General features: G+C 46.3%; 1 protein-coding gene across 1 annotated transcript in view; it reads left to right on the top strand.

The window, feature by feature from the left end:
- LOC135040870 (plasma membrane calcium-transporting ATPase 2-like) overlaps positions 1 to 15956 on the top strand; it is a gene marked incomplete at its 3' end in the record, with an annotated part of 272154 nt that overhangs the window by 207424 nt on the left and 48774 nt on the right. Inside the window, exons 8-10 of the mRNA XM_063954874.1 lie at positions 3194 to 3428; positions 5884 to 6063; positions 7510 to 7597. Coding sequence (XP_063810944.1) covers positions 3194 to 3428; positions 5884 to 6063; positions 7510 to 7597 — 503 coding nt within the window. The remainder of the gene's footprint in view (positions 1 to 3193; positions 3429 to 5883; positions 6064 to 7509; positions 7598 to 15956) is intronic.

Raw genomic sequence — 15956 nt, forward strand, 5'->3', positions numbered from 1 at the left:
ATGTAGGAAGTATGAATGTAGGAAGTATCAGTATAGGAAGTATGAATGTAGGAAGTATCAGTGTAGAAAGTATAGGTAGTATGAATGTAGGAAGTATCAGTATAGGAAGTATGTATGTAGGAAGTATGAATGTAGGAAGTATCAGTATAGGAAGTATAAATGTAGGAATTATGAATGTAGGAAGTATCAGTGTAGAAAGTATTAGTATAGGAAGTATGAATGTAGGAAGTATCAGTATAGGAAGTATGTATGTAGGAAGTATCAGTATAGGAAGTATAAATGTAGGAAGTATCAGTATAGGTAGTATGAATGTAGGAAGTATCAGTGTAGGAGGAATGAATGCAGGAAGTATCAGTGTAGGAGGTATGCATGTAGGAAGTATCAGTGTAGGAAGTATGAATGTAAGAAGTATCAGTATAGTAAGTATGAATGTAGGAAGTATCAGTGTAGGAAGTATCAGTGTAGGAAGTATGAATGTAGGAAGTATCAGTATAGGAAGTATCAGTGTAGGAAGTATCAGTATAGGAAGTATCAGTGTAGGAAGTATGCATGTAGGAGGTGTCAGTGTATGAAGTATCAGTGTAGGAAGTATGAATGTAGGAAGTATGAATGTAGGAAGTATCAGTATAGGAAGTATCAGTGTAGGAAGTATCAGTGTAGGAAGTATCAGTATAGGAAGTATCAGTGTAGGAAGTATAAGTGTAGGATGTATCAGTATAGGAAGTATCAGTGTAGGAAGTATCAGTATAGTAAGTATGAATGTAGGAAGTATCAGTATAGGAAGTATCAGTGTAGGAAGTATCAGTATAGGAAGTATCAGTGTAGGAAGTATGCATGTAGGGGGTGTCAGTGTAGGAAGTATCAGTGTAGGAAGTATGAATGTAGGAAGTATCAATGTAGGAAGTATGAATGTAGGAAGTATCAGTATAGGAAGTATCAGTGTAGGAAGTATCAGTGTAGGAAGTATCAGTATAGGAAGTATCAGTATAGGAAGTATAAGTGTAGGAAGTATCAGTATAGTAAGTATGAATGTAGGAAGTATCAGTGTAGGAAGTATCAGTATAAGAAGTATCAGTGTAGGAAGTATCAGTATAGTAAGTATGAATGTAGGAAGTATCAGTGTAGGAAGTATTCATGTAGGAAGTATCAGTGTAGAAAGTATCAGTATAGGAAGTATCAGTGTAGGAAGTATTAGTATAGGAAGTATCAGTGTAGGAAGTATCAGTATAGTAAGTATGAATGTAGGAAGTATGAATGTAGGAAGTATCAGTATAGGAAGTATGTATGTATGTAGGAAGTATGAATGTAGGAAGTATCAGTATAGGAAGTATAAATGTAGGAATTATGAATGTAGGAAGTATCAGTGTAGAAAGTATTAGTATAGGAAGTATGAATGTAGGAAGTATCAGTATAGGAAGTATGTATGTAGGAAGTAAGAATGTAGGAAGTATCAGTATAGGAAGTATGAATGTAGGAAGTATCAGTATAGGAAGTATGAATGTAGGAAGTATCAGTGTAGGAGGAATGAATGCAGGAAGTATCAGTGTAGGAGGTATGCATGTAGGAAGTATGCATGTAGGAAGTATCAGTGTAGGAAGTATGAATGTAAGAAGTATTAGTATAGTAAGTATGAATGTAGGAAGTATCAGTGTAGGAAGTATCAGTGTAGGAAGTATCAGTATAGGAAGTATCAGTGTAGGAAGTATCAGTATAGGAAGTATCAGTGTAGGAAGTATCAGTATAGGAAGTATCAGTGTAGGAAGTATGAATGTAGGAAGTATCAGTGTAGGAAGTATTCATGTAGGAAGTATCAGTGTAGAAAGTATCAGTGTAGGAAGTATTAGTATAGGAAGTATTAGTATAGGAAGTATCAGTGTAGGAAGTATCAGTATAGTAAGTATGAATGTAGGAAGTATGAATGTAGGAAATATCAGTATAGGAAGTATGTATGTAGGAAGTGTGAATGTAGGAAGTATCAGTATAGGAAGTATAAATGTAGGAATTATGAATGTAGGAAGTATCAGTGTAGAAAGTATTAGTATAGGAAGTATGAATGTAGGAAGTATCAGTATAGGAAGTATGTATGTAGGATGTATGAATGTAGGAAGTATGAATGTAGGAAGTATCAGTATAGGAAGTATGAATGTAGGAAGTATCAGTGTAGGAGGAATGAATGCAGGAAGTATCAGTGTAGTAGGTATGCATGTAGGAAGTATCAGTTTAGGAAGTATGAATGTAAGAAGTATCAGTATAGTAAGTATGAATGTAGGAAGTATCAGTGTAGGAAGTATCAGTGTAGGAAGTATGAATGTAGGAAGTATCAGTATAGGAAGTATCAGTGTAGGAAGTATCAGTATAGGAAGTATCAGTGTAGGAAGTATGCATATAGGAGGTGTCAGTGTAGGAAGTATCAGTGTAGGAAGTATGAATGTAGGAAGTATCAATGTAGGAAGTATGAATGTAGGAAGTATCAGTATAGGAAGTATAAGTGTAGGAAGTATCAGTGTATGAAGTATCAGTATAGGAAGTATCAGTGTAGGAAGTATCAGTATAGTAAGTATGAATGTAGGAAGTATCAGTATAGGAAGTATCAGTGTAGGAAGTATCAGTATAGGAAGTATCAGTGTAGGAAGTATGCATGTAGGAGGTGTCAGTGTAGGAAGTATCAGTGTATGAAGTATGAATGTAGGAAGTATGAATGTAGGAAGTATGAATGTAGGAAGTATCAGTATGGGAAGTATCAGTGTAGGAAGTATCAGTGTAGGAAGTATCAGTATAGGAAGTATCAGTATAGGAAGTATCAGTGTAGGAAGTATTAGTATAGGAAGTATCAGTGTAGGAAGTATCAGTATAGTAAGTATGAATGTAGGAAGTATCAGTGTAGGAAGTATTCATGTAGGAAGTATCAGTATAGTAAGTATGAATGTAGGAAGTATCAGTGTAGGAAGTATTCATGTAGGAAGTATCAGTGTAGAAAGTATCAGTATAGGAAGTATCAGTGTAGGAAGTATCAGTATAGGAAGTATCAGTGTAGGAAATATGAGTTTACAATCGCTGCATACAGGTAAGTTATAATTATTGACTCTCTTTTTGTTCTTATTGGAGCCGATGGGGGATAACAATAATAAGTAAATAATATCTGTTCGGGGCAGGGCATGTGTAATTAACGCACATCGCATCTTATGCTTTATAGGTGTTCTAGAATCTTGAATGGAGCCGGGGAACCCCGTATTTTTAGACCCAAAGATCGTGATGAGATGGTAAAAAAGGTGATAGAACCCATGGCCTGTGACGGACTCAGAACAATCTGTATTGCATACCGGGACTTTGACCAGAATCCAGAACCAGACTGGGACAATGAGAACGATATTGTGACCGATCTGACCTGCATCACTGTAGTTGGCATTGAGGATCCAGTCAGGCCAGAGGTAACGTTTATTTGTGGTATGTTCTCTCCTGCTCGCTGCCATACTACTGACGGATGGATGCTTCTACAGCAGTGGCAAACGCAGGATTTGCATGGGGGGGTTTCCAGGACAGGGCGGAGCCAATCACAGGGGTGGGGACTGAGGTGACCCAGTATATGCTGGGTCCGTAAAACTAGTGTGTCTGTGTGTGTGTATATATATATATATATATATATATATCTACACACACATATATATATATATACATATATCTACACACACATATATATATATACATACACACACACATACATATACACAGGTGGTCTTCAGTATGCCGGCGGTCGGGCTCCCGGCGACCAGCATACCGGCGCCGGGAGCCTGACCGCCGGCATACCGACACTTATTCTCCCTCGTGGGGGTCCACGACCCCCCTGGAGGGAGAATAGAATAGTGTGGCGCGCGTAGCGTGGCGAGCGCAGCGAGCCCGCAAGGGGCTCATTTGCGCTCGCCACACTGTTGGTAAGCCGGCGGCCGGCCTCCCGGCGCCGGTATGCTGGTCGCCGGGAGGCCGGCTGCCGGGAGATCGTAGTGAACCCATATACACATATACATAGCATATTAAACATGCATACATATATATATATATATATACACACACATACAGTACACATATATATACACATGTATATATATATATATATATATTTATATATCATATGTGTGTGTGTGTGTGTTTATATGTATGTATGTATGTATGTATATACATGTGTATATATGTAGGCACATGGATATATATGTACTATAATTAAAATAAAGTAAACTTTTATTGCACTTGCAAGTGCCACCAGGAAGACAGCAGGCTGCAGAGGACGCTAGACAGTCATTAATAATACTCATGCAGCTAAAAAAAAAAAAAAAAAAAATTTTTTTTTTTTTTTTTTTTAGTGGAGGGGGGTTTCTGGGTACTCGGGAACCCCCCCTGGGTGCGCCACTGTACAGTGGGACAAACAATGGGAACAAGAAACATTTATAATATAAACGTCATTGTGTGAGAGTGCGGAGAGAGAACAAGGAGTAATGTGAAGTTTCCTTTCTCAGAGGTGACCCATTGGGCCATAGGAGGGCCTGTCTGTTATTAGGAGAACGCCCTGGGTGTCGGCTTTGAAGGGTGTTTAGCTCTTTAGTCTGGTTACAGCGATGTGCGAGGCTTCTCACCATGAGCTGGATCCCCTTAGATGTTCTAGAGCCAAATGCTAGCCAGGGCCTGAGGCAGAGGTGCATGTGGATAATGCGCTGCTGCCATTTCTCACAGTATGTAAATGAGCCAATACTCACTTTGCATATCTGCTCCCTGAACCGCCCAAGCAATGATGTCATGTGTACGGTTTTGCAGACTCTGGTTCACGTGTGCGCAGTAAGGCCCAGATTTATCAAGTCTTGGAGAGTGATACATTGCACGGTGATAAAGTAACAACCAATCAGCTTCTAACTGTAATTTTTCAAACACAGCCTGTAACATGACAGTTAGGAGCTGATTGGCTGGTACTGTATCACCGCGCTATTTATCAGTGACGTGCGGTGAAGTCTTTGTCTGGGGAGGCACATGGATATATATATATCCATCTGCCCCCCTCTCTCACCTGAGATGTGCCCCAGAGTGTAGGCGCCGCTGCTGCCTGGGGATGGAGGAGGAACGAGAGGGGAGAGTTCTGGCCGGCGCTTGCACTCCTGGTCTGGGCTTCCCGGGGCCACCGCTGCTGTAGTGACCCGGGACAGCTCCAACAATAATTGCAGTGTCCCGCCGCCGCTTCTTCCCGCCACGTAGGTGTGATTGGGCCAGCGGATCCAGCACTGGATCCGCTGTCCAATCACATGTGCCTCGCTTGTATAAGTGCCGCATGCCCCTCTTTTTCTAATGGGCTTCTACAGCCCAGCGCTTGGCCCCGCTCCCCGCTTTGGCGCGTTCCCACTGTCTACGGGAGGCACTAGCTATCAGTGCCTCCCAAACTAATTAAATGTTCTAAAATGATTAGAATAATATAAAGAGGATACAGATGACACAGAATATGTCTTATGTATTATTTTAATTTTTAATGACAGGGGAGGCACTGCCTCCTACCTCCCCTGCCTCCTACCTCCCCTGCCTCCCCTGACTGCACGTCCCTGGTATTTATCACTCTTCGAGGCTTGATAAATGAGGGCCCAAGTGTTTTCTTTCCCACATGTGCAGGTGCAAACATCTGGTGCTGCCCCCCCCCCCCCCCCCCCCAGTTGGCGCTCCTATACCCTGGTGGCAGCACTAGGGGGCAGTGCCCTCAGTATTGCATCTTGGGGCGTGTAGTAGTAACGACACGGATAAGGATGGAGGGACACTGTCTACTTGTGTACTCGGAGATGGTGGAGGTCAGACATGTAATGGCAGAGACTGGTATTGCTGGTATTAGGACGGTTCCTTTCTGTTCTATGTCTGTAGGTACCAGAAGCGATAAGAAAATGCCAGCGTGCCGGCATCACTGTGCGAATGGTGACGGGCGATAACATCAATACAGCGCGTGCCATTGCCATTAAATGTGGCATCATACACCCAGGAGAAGACTTCCTCTGCATTGACGGAAAAGAATTTAACAGGAGGATTCACAACGAGAAGGGGGAGGTCAGTTCTTGTGTCACCATATATACTGTGTGTGTCCTGGCCAGAAAGGGGGGGGGGGGGGGGGTGTCCTGGCCAGAAGGGGGAGGGGGGGTGTCCTGGCCAGACATTTGGGGAGGTCAGTTTTCGTGTCACCATATATACTGTGTGTGTCCTGGCCAGAAGGGGGGGGTGTCCTGGCCAGAAGGGGGGGGGGGTGTCCTGGCCAGAAGGGGGTGGGGGGTGTCCTGGTCAGACATTTGGGGAGGTCAGTTCTTGTGTCACCATATATACTGTGTGTGTCCTGGCCAGAAGGGGGGGGGGGGGGGGTGTCCTGGCCAGACATTTGGGGAGGTCAGTTTTCGTGTCACCATATATACTGTGTGTGTCCTGGCCAGAAGGGGGGGGGGGGGTGTCCTGGCCAGACATTTGGGGAGGTCAGTTTTCGTGTCACCATATATACTGTGTGTGTCCTGGCCAGAAGGGGGTCGGGGGGTGGGGGGTGTCCTGGCCAGAAGGAGGGGGGGGGGGGCGTCCTGGCCAGAAGGGGGGGGGGGTGTCCTGGCCAGACATTTGGGGAGGTCAGTTCTTGTGTCACCATATATACTGCGTGTGTCCTGGCCAGAAGGGGGGGGGGGGGTGTCCTGGTCAGACATTTGGGGAGGTCAGTTCTTGTGTCACCATATATACTGTGTGTGTCCTGGCCAGAAGGGGGGGGGGTGTCCTGGCCAGAAGGGGGGGGGGGGTGTCCTGGCCAGAAGGGGGTGGGGGTGTCCTGGTCAGACATTTGGGGAGGTCAGTTCTTGTGTCACCATATATACTGTGTGTGTCCTGGCCAGAAGGGGGGGGGGTGTCCTGGCCAGAAGGGGGGGGGGGGTGTCCTGGCCAGAAGGGGGTGGGGGGTGTCCTGGTCAGACATTTGGGGAGGTCAGTTCTTGTGTCACCATATATACTGTGTGAGTCCTGGCCAGAAGGGGGTGGGGGGTGTCCTGGCCAGACATTTGGGGAGGTCAGTTTTCGTGTCACCATATATACTGTGTGTGTCCTGGCCAGAAGGGGGACGGGGGGTGGGGGGTGTCCTGGCCAGACATTTGGGGAGGTCAGTTCTTGTGTCACCATATATACTGTGTGTGTCCTGGCCAGAAGGGGGACGGGGGGTGGGGGGTGTCCTGGCCAGACATTTGGGGAGGTCAGTTCTTGTGTCACCAGATATACTGTGTGCGTCCTGGCCAGAAGGGGGTCGGGGGGGTGGGGGGTGTCCTGGCCAGAAGGGGGTCGGGGGGTGGGGGGTGTCCTGGCCAGACATTTGGGGAGGTCAGTTCTTGTGTCACCAGATATACTGTATGCAGGTGTGTCCTGGCCACAGATTGAGGGGGGGAGTCGGTGCGTCCTGGGCAGACGTTGTATTAGTAAATCAGTATTAGATCATCTGTTGTGGAAGCCATTTGATTTCATTCCGTTTCTCTACAGATTGAACAAGAGCGGATTGATAAAATCTGGCCCAAATTGAGGGTCCTGGCTCGTTCCTCACCCACTGACAAACACACCCTGGTGAAAGGTGAGTACCCTCAGGCCATGTAAAGAAAGATCTAAACTGATTATCAAAATAAATGATAATAATAATAATAATAATAATAATAGTAATTATTATTTAATGAGGTATTTTTATTGGGTTTGGAAATGAACACTACCACAAACACACCACAGGTAAGTACCACTGTAGCAGATTGTTTCACGTGGTGTCCTGCCACTGTTGTAGATTAAACACTCTGACACGTCATTACATGGTCACAGCAGCACAGCAGTATCACAGCAACAGCCGCATGCCGTCCTTCCTCCACCACAGCCAAAAATAACTGAATTACCAGGCCTTCAATAGTCTCAGGTTACCCCCTTCCTCACATGTGGCCGTCTGTCACTGTGACCCCCTCATCACCATGACAGGGTAGCACTTATTATACAGTATTCCTTATTAGAGGCAGTCCTTATTAGAGGATAGTCCTTATTAGAGGCAGTCCTTATTAGAGGCAGTCCTTATTAGAGGATAGTCCTTATTAGAGGCAGTCCTTATTAGAGGGCAGTTGTTATTAGAGGCAGTCCTTATTAGAGGCAGTCCTTATTAGAGGATAGTCCTTACTAGAGGATAGTCCTTACTAGAGGATAGTCCTTATTAGAGGATAGTCCTTATTAGAGGATAGCCCTTATTAGAGGCAGTCCTTATTAGAGGATAGTCCTTATTAGAGGCAGTCCTTATTAGAGTATGGTCCTTATTAGAGGCAGTCCTTATTAGAGGATAGTCCTTATTAGAGGCAGTCCTTATTAGAGGATAGTCCTTATTAGAGGCAGTCCTTATTAGAGGATAGTCCTTATTAGAGGATAGTCCTTATTGGAGGCAGTCCTTATTAGAGGATAGTCCTTATTAGAGGCAGTCCTTACTAGAGGATAGTCCTTATTAGAGGATAGTCCTTATTAGAGGATAGCCCTTATTAGAGGCAGTCCTTATTAGAGGATAGTCCTTATTAGAGGCAGTCCTTATTAGAGTATGGTCCTTATTAGAGGCAGTCCTTATTAGAGGATAGTCCTTATTAGAGGCAGTCCTTATTACAGGATAGTCCTTATTGGAGGCAGTCCTTATTAGAGGATAGTCCTTATTGGAGGCAGTCCTTATTAGAGGATAGTCCTTATTGGAGGCAGTCCTTATTAGAGGATAGTCCTTATTAGAGGCAGTCCTTATTAGAGGATAGTCCTTATTAAAGGCAGTCCTTATTAGAGGATAGTCCTTATTAGAGGCAGTCCTTATTAGAGGATAGTCCTTATTAGAGGCAGTCCTTATTAGAGGCAGTCCTTATTAGAGGATAGTCCTTATTGGAGGCAGTCCTTATTAGAGGATAGTCCTTATTAGAGGCAGTCCTTATTAGAAGATAGTCCTTATTAGAGGCAGTCCTTATTAAAGGCAGTCCTCATTAGAGGATAGTCCTTATTAGAGGCAGTCCTTATTAGAGGATAGTCCTTATTAAAGGCAGTCCTTATTAGAGGATAGTCCTTATTAGAGGATAGTCCTTATTAGAGGCAGTCTGTCACAACTGAGGGCCTGAGCTGACGGGAGGCAGCCTCAGTTGTAGGGGCTGAGATGTACCGGAACCTGGGAGGTTGTATCAGACCCCTGGACATGTAAGTTACATGAATAATAACTGCCCGAAGGCGTGACCACGACAACTTGGATAAAAGTCAATGATGTTTATTATGACAACTCCGCAACACAGCAGCAGTAAAAGAAAACGTAAAAGTCAGCAAAGAATAAATACAGTTCCTGGGTACTACAGGATGGCAGGAGCCACAGGGCACTGGTAGTGTGAGATAGTTCTTATGATCTTCTAGATGGAAAGTCCTTACCAGGCCCGACTGTAGCAATGGAGATAACCCAGGATTGTGCCAGCTGGTGTTCCAGGAAAAGCTGGGTTGCTGAAGATAAAACAGCTGCTGTGGATACTGGCTGGAACAAGACTGTTGTTAGCACGGAGTGGATACTGGCTGGAACCAGTTAAATAATAAATGAACTTGGGAGCGATGAAATATGAACTGAAATGTAGAACTTGAGAGCGGAGAAATAATAATACCGGTGGAGAGTGGTAAAGTGTAGAAAGGACACCGGCCCTTTAAGGGAAGCTGTACTCTGCTGGAAGCTGAGCTGGAAGCAGGTAATGTTGTAGCTGGAAACAGATGAATCCACAATGGATTGGAGAGTCAGGCTACACCGCAGGTGGAATGCTGGTGCGGGTCTCTATGGTGGAAGTCTTGAGACAGGAGCTGGAACCTGGAAGACAATCACAGGAGAGAGACAAACAGGAACTAGGTTTGACAACCAAAGCACTGACGCCTTCCTTGCTCAGGCACAGTGTATTTATACCTGCAGCAAGGAAGTGATTGGCTAGGCAATTATGCAGATTATCAATACTGAGAACAGATTGGTGGAAATGATCAGCTGACAGAATCCAAGATGGCTGCGCCCATGCAGACACTTGGAGGGAAGTTTGGTTTGTAATCCATGTGGTAATGAAAACAGTAATGGCGGCGCCGGCCACCGGAGACAGGAGGCGCCAGGCTGACAGATGCACATCCAACCACGCGGACACAGCGGAGGCCGCGGCTGACGTAATCGCCACTCAGACACTCTGCATGCAGAAGTTCAGGGACGGCGGCAGAGGCCGCGGGAGACGCCATGCCAGGTGTAATATGGCGTTTACTGTGACAGCGTCCCAGAGTGACAGGAGAGGATACAGGAATGTACACATCAGGATAACAGATGGGATCCGGTCCTGGAGCGCTGAGCCAGCCTTAGGAGGCATCTGATGGGTAAGAAATGGCGTCCAGATACCCGGATCGTGACAGCACCCCCCCCTTTAGGAGTGGCCCCAGGACACTTCTTTGGTTTTTGAGGAAACTTGGAATGGAATCTCCGAACCAAGGCAGGAGCATGGACATCAGAAGCATTGGTCCATGAACGTTCCTCAGGACCATAACCCTTCCAGTCAATAAGATATTGTAGTTGACCGTAACGGTGACGTGAGTCCAGGATCTTGGCCACTTCATACTCAACGCCTCGTTGAGTTTGGACTTTCGGAGTTTGAGGAAGTGAGGAATGAAACCGATTCAAGATCAGCGGTTTCAACAGGGAAACATGGAATGTCCTGGGTATTTTTAAGAAGGGAGGCAACTGGAGTCTGTAAGCAACAGGATTGATGACTTGTTCAATCTTGAAAGGACCGATATAGCGAGGTGCAAACTTCATACTGGGAACTCTTAACCTCAAATTCTTCGTGGATAACCATACCCGATCACCCACCTTGAGAGCAGGAACTGCTCGACGCTTCTTATCCGCAAACTTCTTGTACCTGAACGATGCCTTGAGCAGAGCTGATCGTACGCTCTTCCAGATATTGGCAAACTGATGCAAGGTGATATCCACTGCGGGAACAGAAGTTGCTGGAAGCGGTTGGAACTCAGGGACTTTAGGGTGGAATCCAAAGTTAGTGAAGAATGGTGTTGAAGCAGATGAAGAATGATACTGGTTGTTATGACAGAACTCGGCCCAGGGAAGTAATTGAACCCAGTCATCTTGAGAGGAGGACACATAGATGCGGAGGAAGGCCTCCAAGTCCTGATTCACCCTCTCGGTTTGACCATTGGTCTGAGGATGGTAAGCCGTGGAAAACTTTAGCTTGACTTGGAGGACTTGACATAAACTTCGCCAGAATTTGGCTGTGAATTGAACTCCTCGATCTGAGATAATTTCTTCAGGAAGACCGTGGAGTCGGAAGATCTCTTGTAAGAATATTTGAGCCAACTTGGAAGCTGACGGAAGACCGGTGAGAGGAATGAAGTGTGCCATCTTGGTGAACCGGTCAACTACCACCCAGATGGTATTGAACTTGTTGCACATGGGTAAGTCTGTAATGAAATCCATCGACAAGTGGGTCCATGGTCGACGGGGAACGGATAGTGGAACCAGTTGCCCCGCAGGCGACTGGCGGGATACTTTATGTTGGGCACACTTTGGGCAAGATGCAATAAACTCCAAGACGTCCTTTTTCAGAGTTGGCCACCAATAGGACCTAGAGATAAACTCCAGGGTTTTTTGGATACCTGTATGTCCGGCAAAACGGGAAGCATGGGCCCAATGCATGAGCTTCTTCCTTAGCATCGGCTTCACAAAACTTTTCCCTGATGGGGGCGTAGAGTCCATCCCTACCGTGGAGAATGCCAACGGATTGATAATAGGATGCTTGTCTGAAGACTCTGACTCATTTTCTTGCTCCCATGAGCGGGAAAGGGCATCGGCCTTGCGATTCTGAGAGCCCGGACAGAACTGGAGTTTAAAGTCGAACCTGGAAAAGAAAAGTGCCCATCTGGCCTGACAAGGGTTGAGACATTGTGCGCCCTTCAGGTATAAAAGGTTCTTGTGGTCTGTAAGTATGGTGATTGAATGAGAAGCTCCCTCCAACAGATACCTCCACTCTTCTAGAGCGAGCTTGATGGCTAGCAACTCCTGGTCGCCAATGGCATAGTTGCGCTCAGCTGGGGAGAACTTCCGGGAGAAGAAACTGCAAGGGTGTAAATGGCCATCTTTAGCCCTCTGAGATAACACCGCTCCTACTCCAACGGAGGAGGCATCCACCTCTAAGATGAAAGGAGAGTCGATGTCAGGCTGTTTCAGAACAGGCGCAGAGATGAACCTTTGTTTTAAAAGATGAAATGCTTGCATGGCTTCTTCAGACCACTTGGACGGGTTAGCACCCTTCTTAGTGAAAGCAGTAATAGGCACCACAATGGTGGAAAAGTCTCGTATAAACTTTCGGTAATAGTTGGCGAACCCTAAGAACCTCTGGACCCCTTTGAGGGTTAAGGGTACCGGCCAATTTTGGATTGCTTGTAGTTTCTCAGGATCCATCTCTAGTCCGGAACCGGACACAATGTACCCTAGAAACGGAATGGACTTGACTTCAAAGACGCATTTTTCTAATTTGCAATAGAGATGATTGACACGGAGACGGGACAGAACCTCTTTAACCCAAAAACGATGTTCCTCTAAATCGTTGGCAAAAATGAGGATATCGTCTAGATAGACCACGACATGACGGTATAGAATGTCTCTGAAGATCTCATTGACAAAATGCTGGAAGACAGCTGGAGCATTGCTCAATCCGAAGGGCATGACGAGGTACTCATAATGTCCGTCACGGGTGTTAAAGGCGGTCTTCCACTCGTCACCCTCACGGATCCGGATGAGATTGTATGCACCTCGCAAGTCCAGCTTTGTAAAGATGGTAGCTCCGCTAACTCTGTCAAAGAGCTCAGTAATCAGGGGTAAAGGATAACGGTTCTTGATGGTAATGTCGTTCAAACCTCTGTAGTCGATGCACGGCCGCAGACCACCATCTTTCTTTTTTACAAAAAAGAAGCCTGCGCCGGCTGGAGAAGAAGAAGGTCGAATGAACCCCTTTGCTAGGTTCTCTTTAATATATTCCTCCATAGAATGCGTCTCAGGCAGAGACAACGGATAAGTTCGGCCTCGAGGTGGAACCTTCCCTGGAACGAGATCAATCGGACAGTCCCATTCTCTATGAGGAGGAAGGATATCAGCAGAAGCTTTACTGAACACATCCGTGAAATCTTGATATGGAAGAGGTGGAACATCAGACGACCTGGGGGAGGAAGAACAGACAGGCAATACTTTAAACAAACATGTCTCAGCACAGGAGGAACCCCATGCCAGGATTTGCGTAGTCGTCCAATCAATTGTAGGATTGTGAAGACGGAGCCATGGAAGGCCCAGGACCACAGGATGTGTGGCTCTTGGAATCACTAAAAAAGAAATAAGTTCGGAATGAAGAACTCCCACTCTCAGACGAACTGGTAGAGTCCTTAAAGAAATAACTGCATCAAAAATTTTGCTGCCATCCACGGCAGTTAAAGAAATGGACGAAGGAAGTCTCTCGGTGGGTAGGGACCACCGTTTAACATAGGCTTCGGTAATAAAGTTCCCAGCTGCTCCGGAATCAAGGAGGGCAATGACGTTCCGATAACGTTGAGCAACTTGAAGCGAGACTGGGAGATTACAATCTTGAGGAGATGGAGAGGAGATCATTACTCCTAGCCGGCCCTCTCCTTGGCGAGCTAGGATTTGGAGTTTCCCGGACGTTTGGGACAGGCATTAATGGTGTGAGACGGAGCTGCACAATAGAGACAGAGAAACTCGGAGAGACATCTTCGGCGCTCAGCAGGAGTTAAACGGGAACGGCCAAGTTGCATGGGCTCATCTTTAGATGGTGACAGTTGACGAGGAGGAGGAGCAGAAGATTTTGGAGCAGATGATCTTCCACGCTCAGTTGCTCTCTCTCTGAAACGTAAATCAACTTTCGTGCAGAGTGAGATTAGCTCATCTAACTTAGAAGGTAAGTCTCTGGTAGCTAACTCATCTTTAATACGCTCAGATAAGCCATGCCAGAATGCAGCATACAGGGCCTCGTCGTTCCATGCCAGTTCGGATGCCAGGATCTGGAACTGTATCAGATATTGTCCTACAGTACGTGACCCCTGGCGTAAACGGAGAATCTCGGATGAAGCTGAGGTTACCCGGCCTGGCTCGTCGAAGATGCGCCTGAATGTTGACACGAAGGCAGTGTAGGAAGATAGCAGGGTGTCGGACCTCTCCCATAACGGTGATGCCCAATCAAGGGCTGAGCCACTGAGAAGAGAAATAATGTAGGCAATTTTTGTACGGTCACTGGGAAAATTGCCAGGTTGTAGCTCAAACTGAATCTCACACTGGTTGAGAAATCCCCTGCAGAATCTTGGAGATCCGTCAAATTTTGCTGGCGTTGGAAGATGAAGACGTGGAGCAGAAATGGGTAAGGTGGGTGGGGTTATAGCTGGAGTCACTGTGGTTGACGCACCAGACGCGCCTGATCCACGGAGAGTTGTCTGAATCCCATCCAGCCGAGTAGAGAGATCCTGGAGACAGCGGATGATGTGGCCCTGTGCAGCCTCCTGATGTTCTAGTCGGGCTGCCAGTTCTTGCATCGGCCTGGCCGCTTGATCCTGGTCTCCGGCTGGATTCATTAGGTCAGTGCTTACTGTCACAACTGAGGGCCTGAGCTGACGGGAGGCAGCCTCAGTTGTAGGGGCTGAGATGTACCGGAACCTGGGAGGTTGTATCAGACCCCTGGACATGTAAGTTACATGAATAATAACTGCCCGAAGGCGTGACCACGACAACTTGGATAAAAGTCAATGATGTTTATTATGACAACTCCGCAACACAGCAGCAGTAAAAGAAAACGTAAAAGTCAGCAAAGAATAAATACAGTTCCTGGGTACTACAGGATGGCAGGAGCCACAGGGCACTGGTAGTGTGAGATAGTTCTTATGATCTTCTAGATGGAAAGTCCTTACCAGGCCCGACTGTAGCAATGGAGATAACCCAGGATTGTGCCAGCTGGTGTTCCAGGAAAAGCTGGGTTGCTGAAGATAAAACAGCTGCTGTGGATACTGGCTGGAACAAGACTGTTGTTAGCACGGAGTGGATACTGGCTGGAACCAGTTAAATAATAAATGAACTTGGGAGCGATGAAATATGAACTGAAATGTAGAACTTGAGAGCGGAGAAATAATAATACCGGTGGAGAGTGGTAAAGTGTAGAAAGGACACCGGCCCTTTAAGGGAAGCTGTACTCTGCTGGAAGCTGAGCTGGAAGCAGGTAATGTTGTAGCTGGAAACAGATGAATCCACAATGGATTGGAGAGTCAGGCTACACCGCAGGTGGAATGCTGGTGCGGGTCTCTATGGTGGAAGTCTTGAGACAGGAGCTGGAACCTGGAAGACAATCACAGGAGAGAGACAAACAGGAACTAGGTTTGACAACCAAAGCACTGACGCCTTCCTTGCTCAGGCACAGTGTATTTATACCTGCAGCAAGGAAGGGATTGGCTAGGCAATTATGCAGATTATCAATACTGAGAACAGATTGGTGGAAATGATCAGCTGACAGAATCCAAGATGGCTGCGCCCATGCAGACACTTGGAGGGAAGTTTGGTTTGTAATCCATGTGGTAATGAAAACAGTAATGGCGGCGCCGGCCACCGGAGACAGGAGGCGCCAGGCTGACAGATGCACATCCAACCACGCGGACACAGCGGAGGCCGCGGCTGACGTAATCGCCACTCAGACACTCTGCATGCAGAAGTTCAGGGACGGCGGCGGAGGCCGCGGGAGACGCCATGCCAGGTGTAATATGGCGTTTACTGTGACAGCGTCCCAGAGTGACAGGAGAGGATACAGGAATGTACACATCAGGATAACAGATGGGATCCGGTCCTGGAGCGCTGAGCCAGCCTTAGGAGGCATCTGATGGGTAAG

The sequence above is a fragment of the Pseudophryne corroboree genome, unplaced genomic scaffold, assembly GCF_028390025.1.
Source record: "Pseudophryne corroboree isolate aPseCor3 unplaced genomic scaffold, aPseCor3.hap2 scaffold_776, whole genome shotgun sequence".
Taxonomy (NCBI): Eukaryota; Metazoa; Chordata; class Amphibia; order Anura; family Myobatrachidae; genus Pseudophryne; species Pseudophryne corroboree.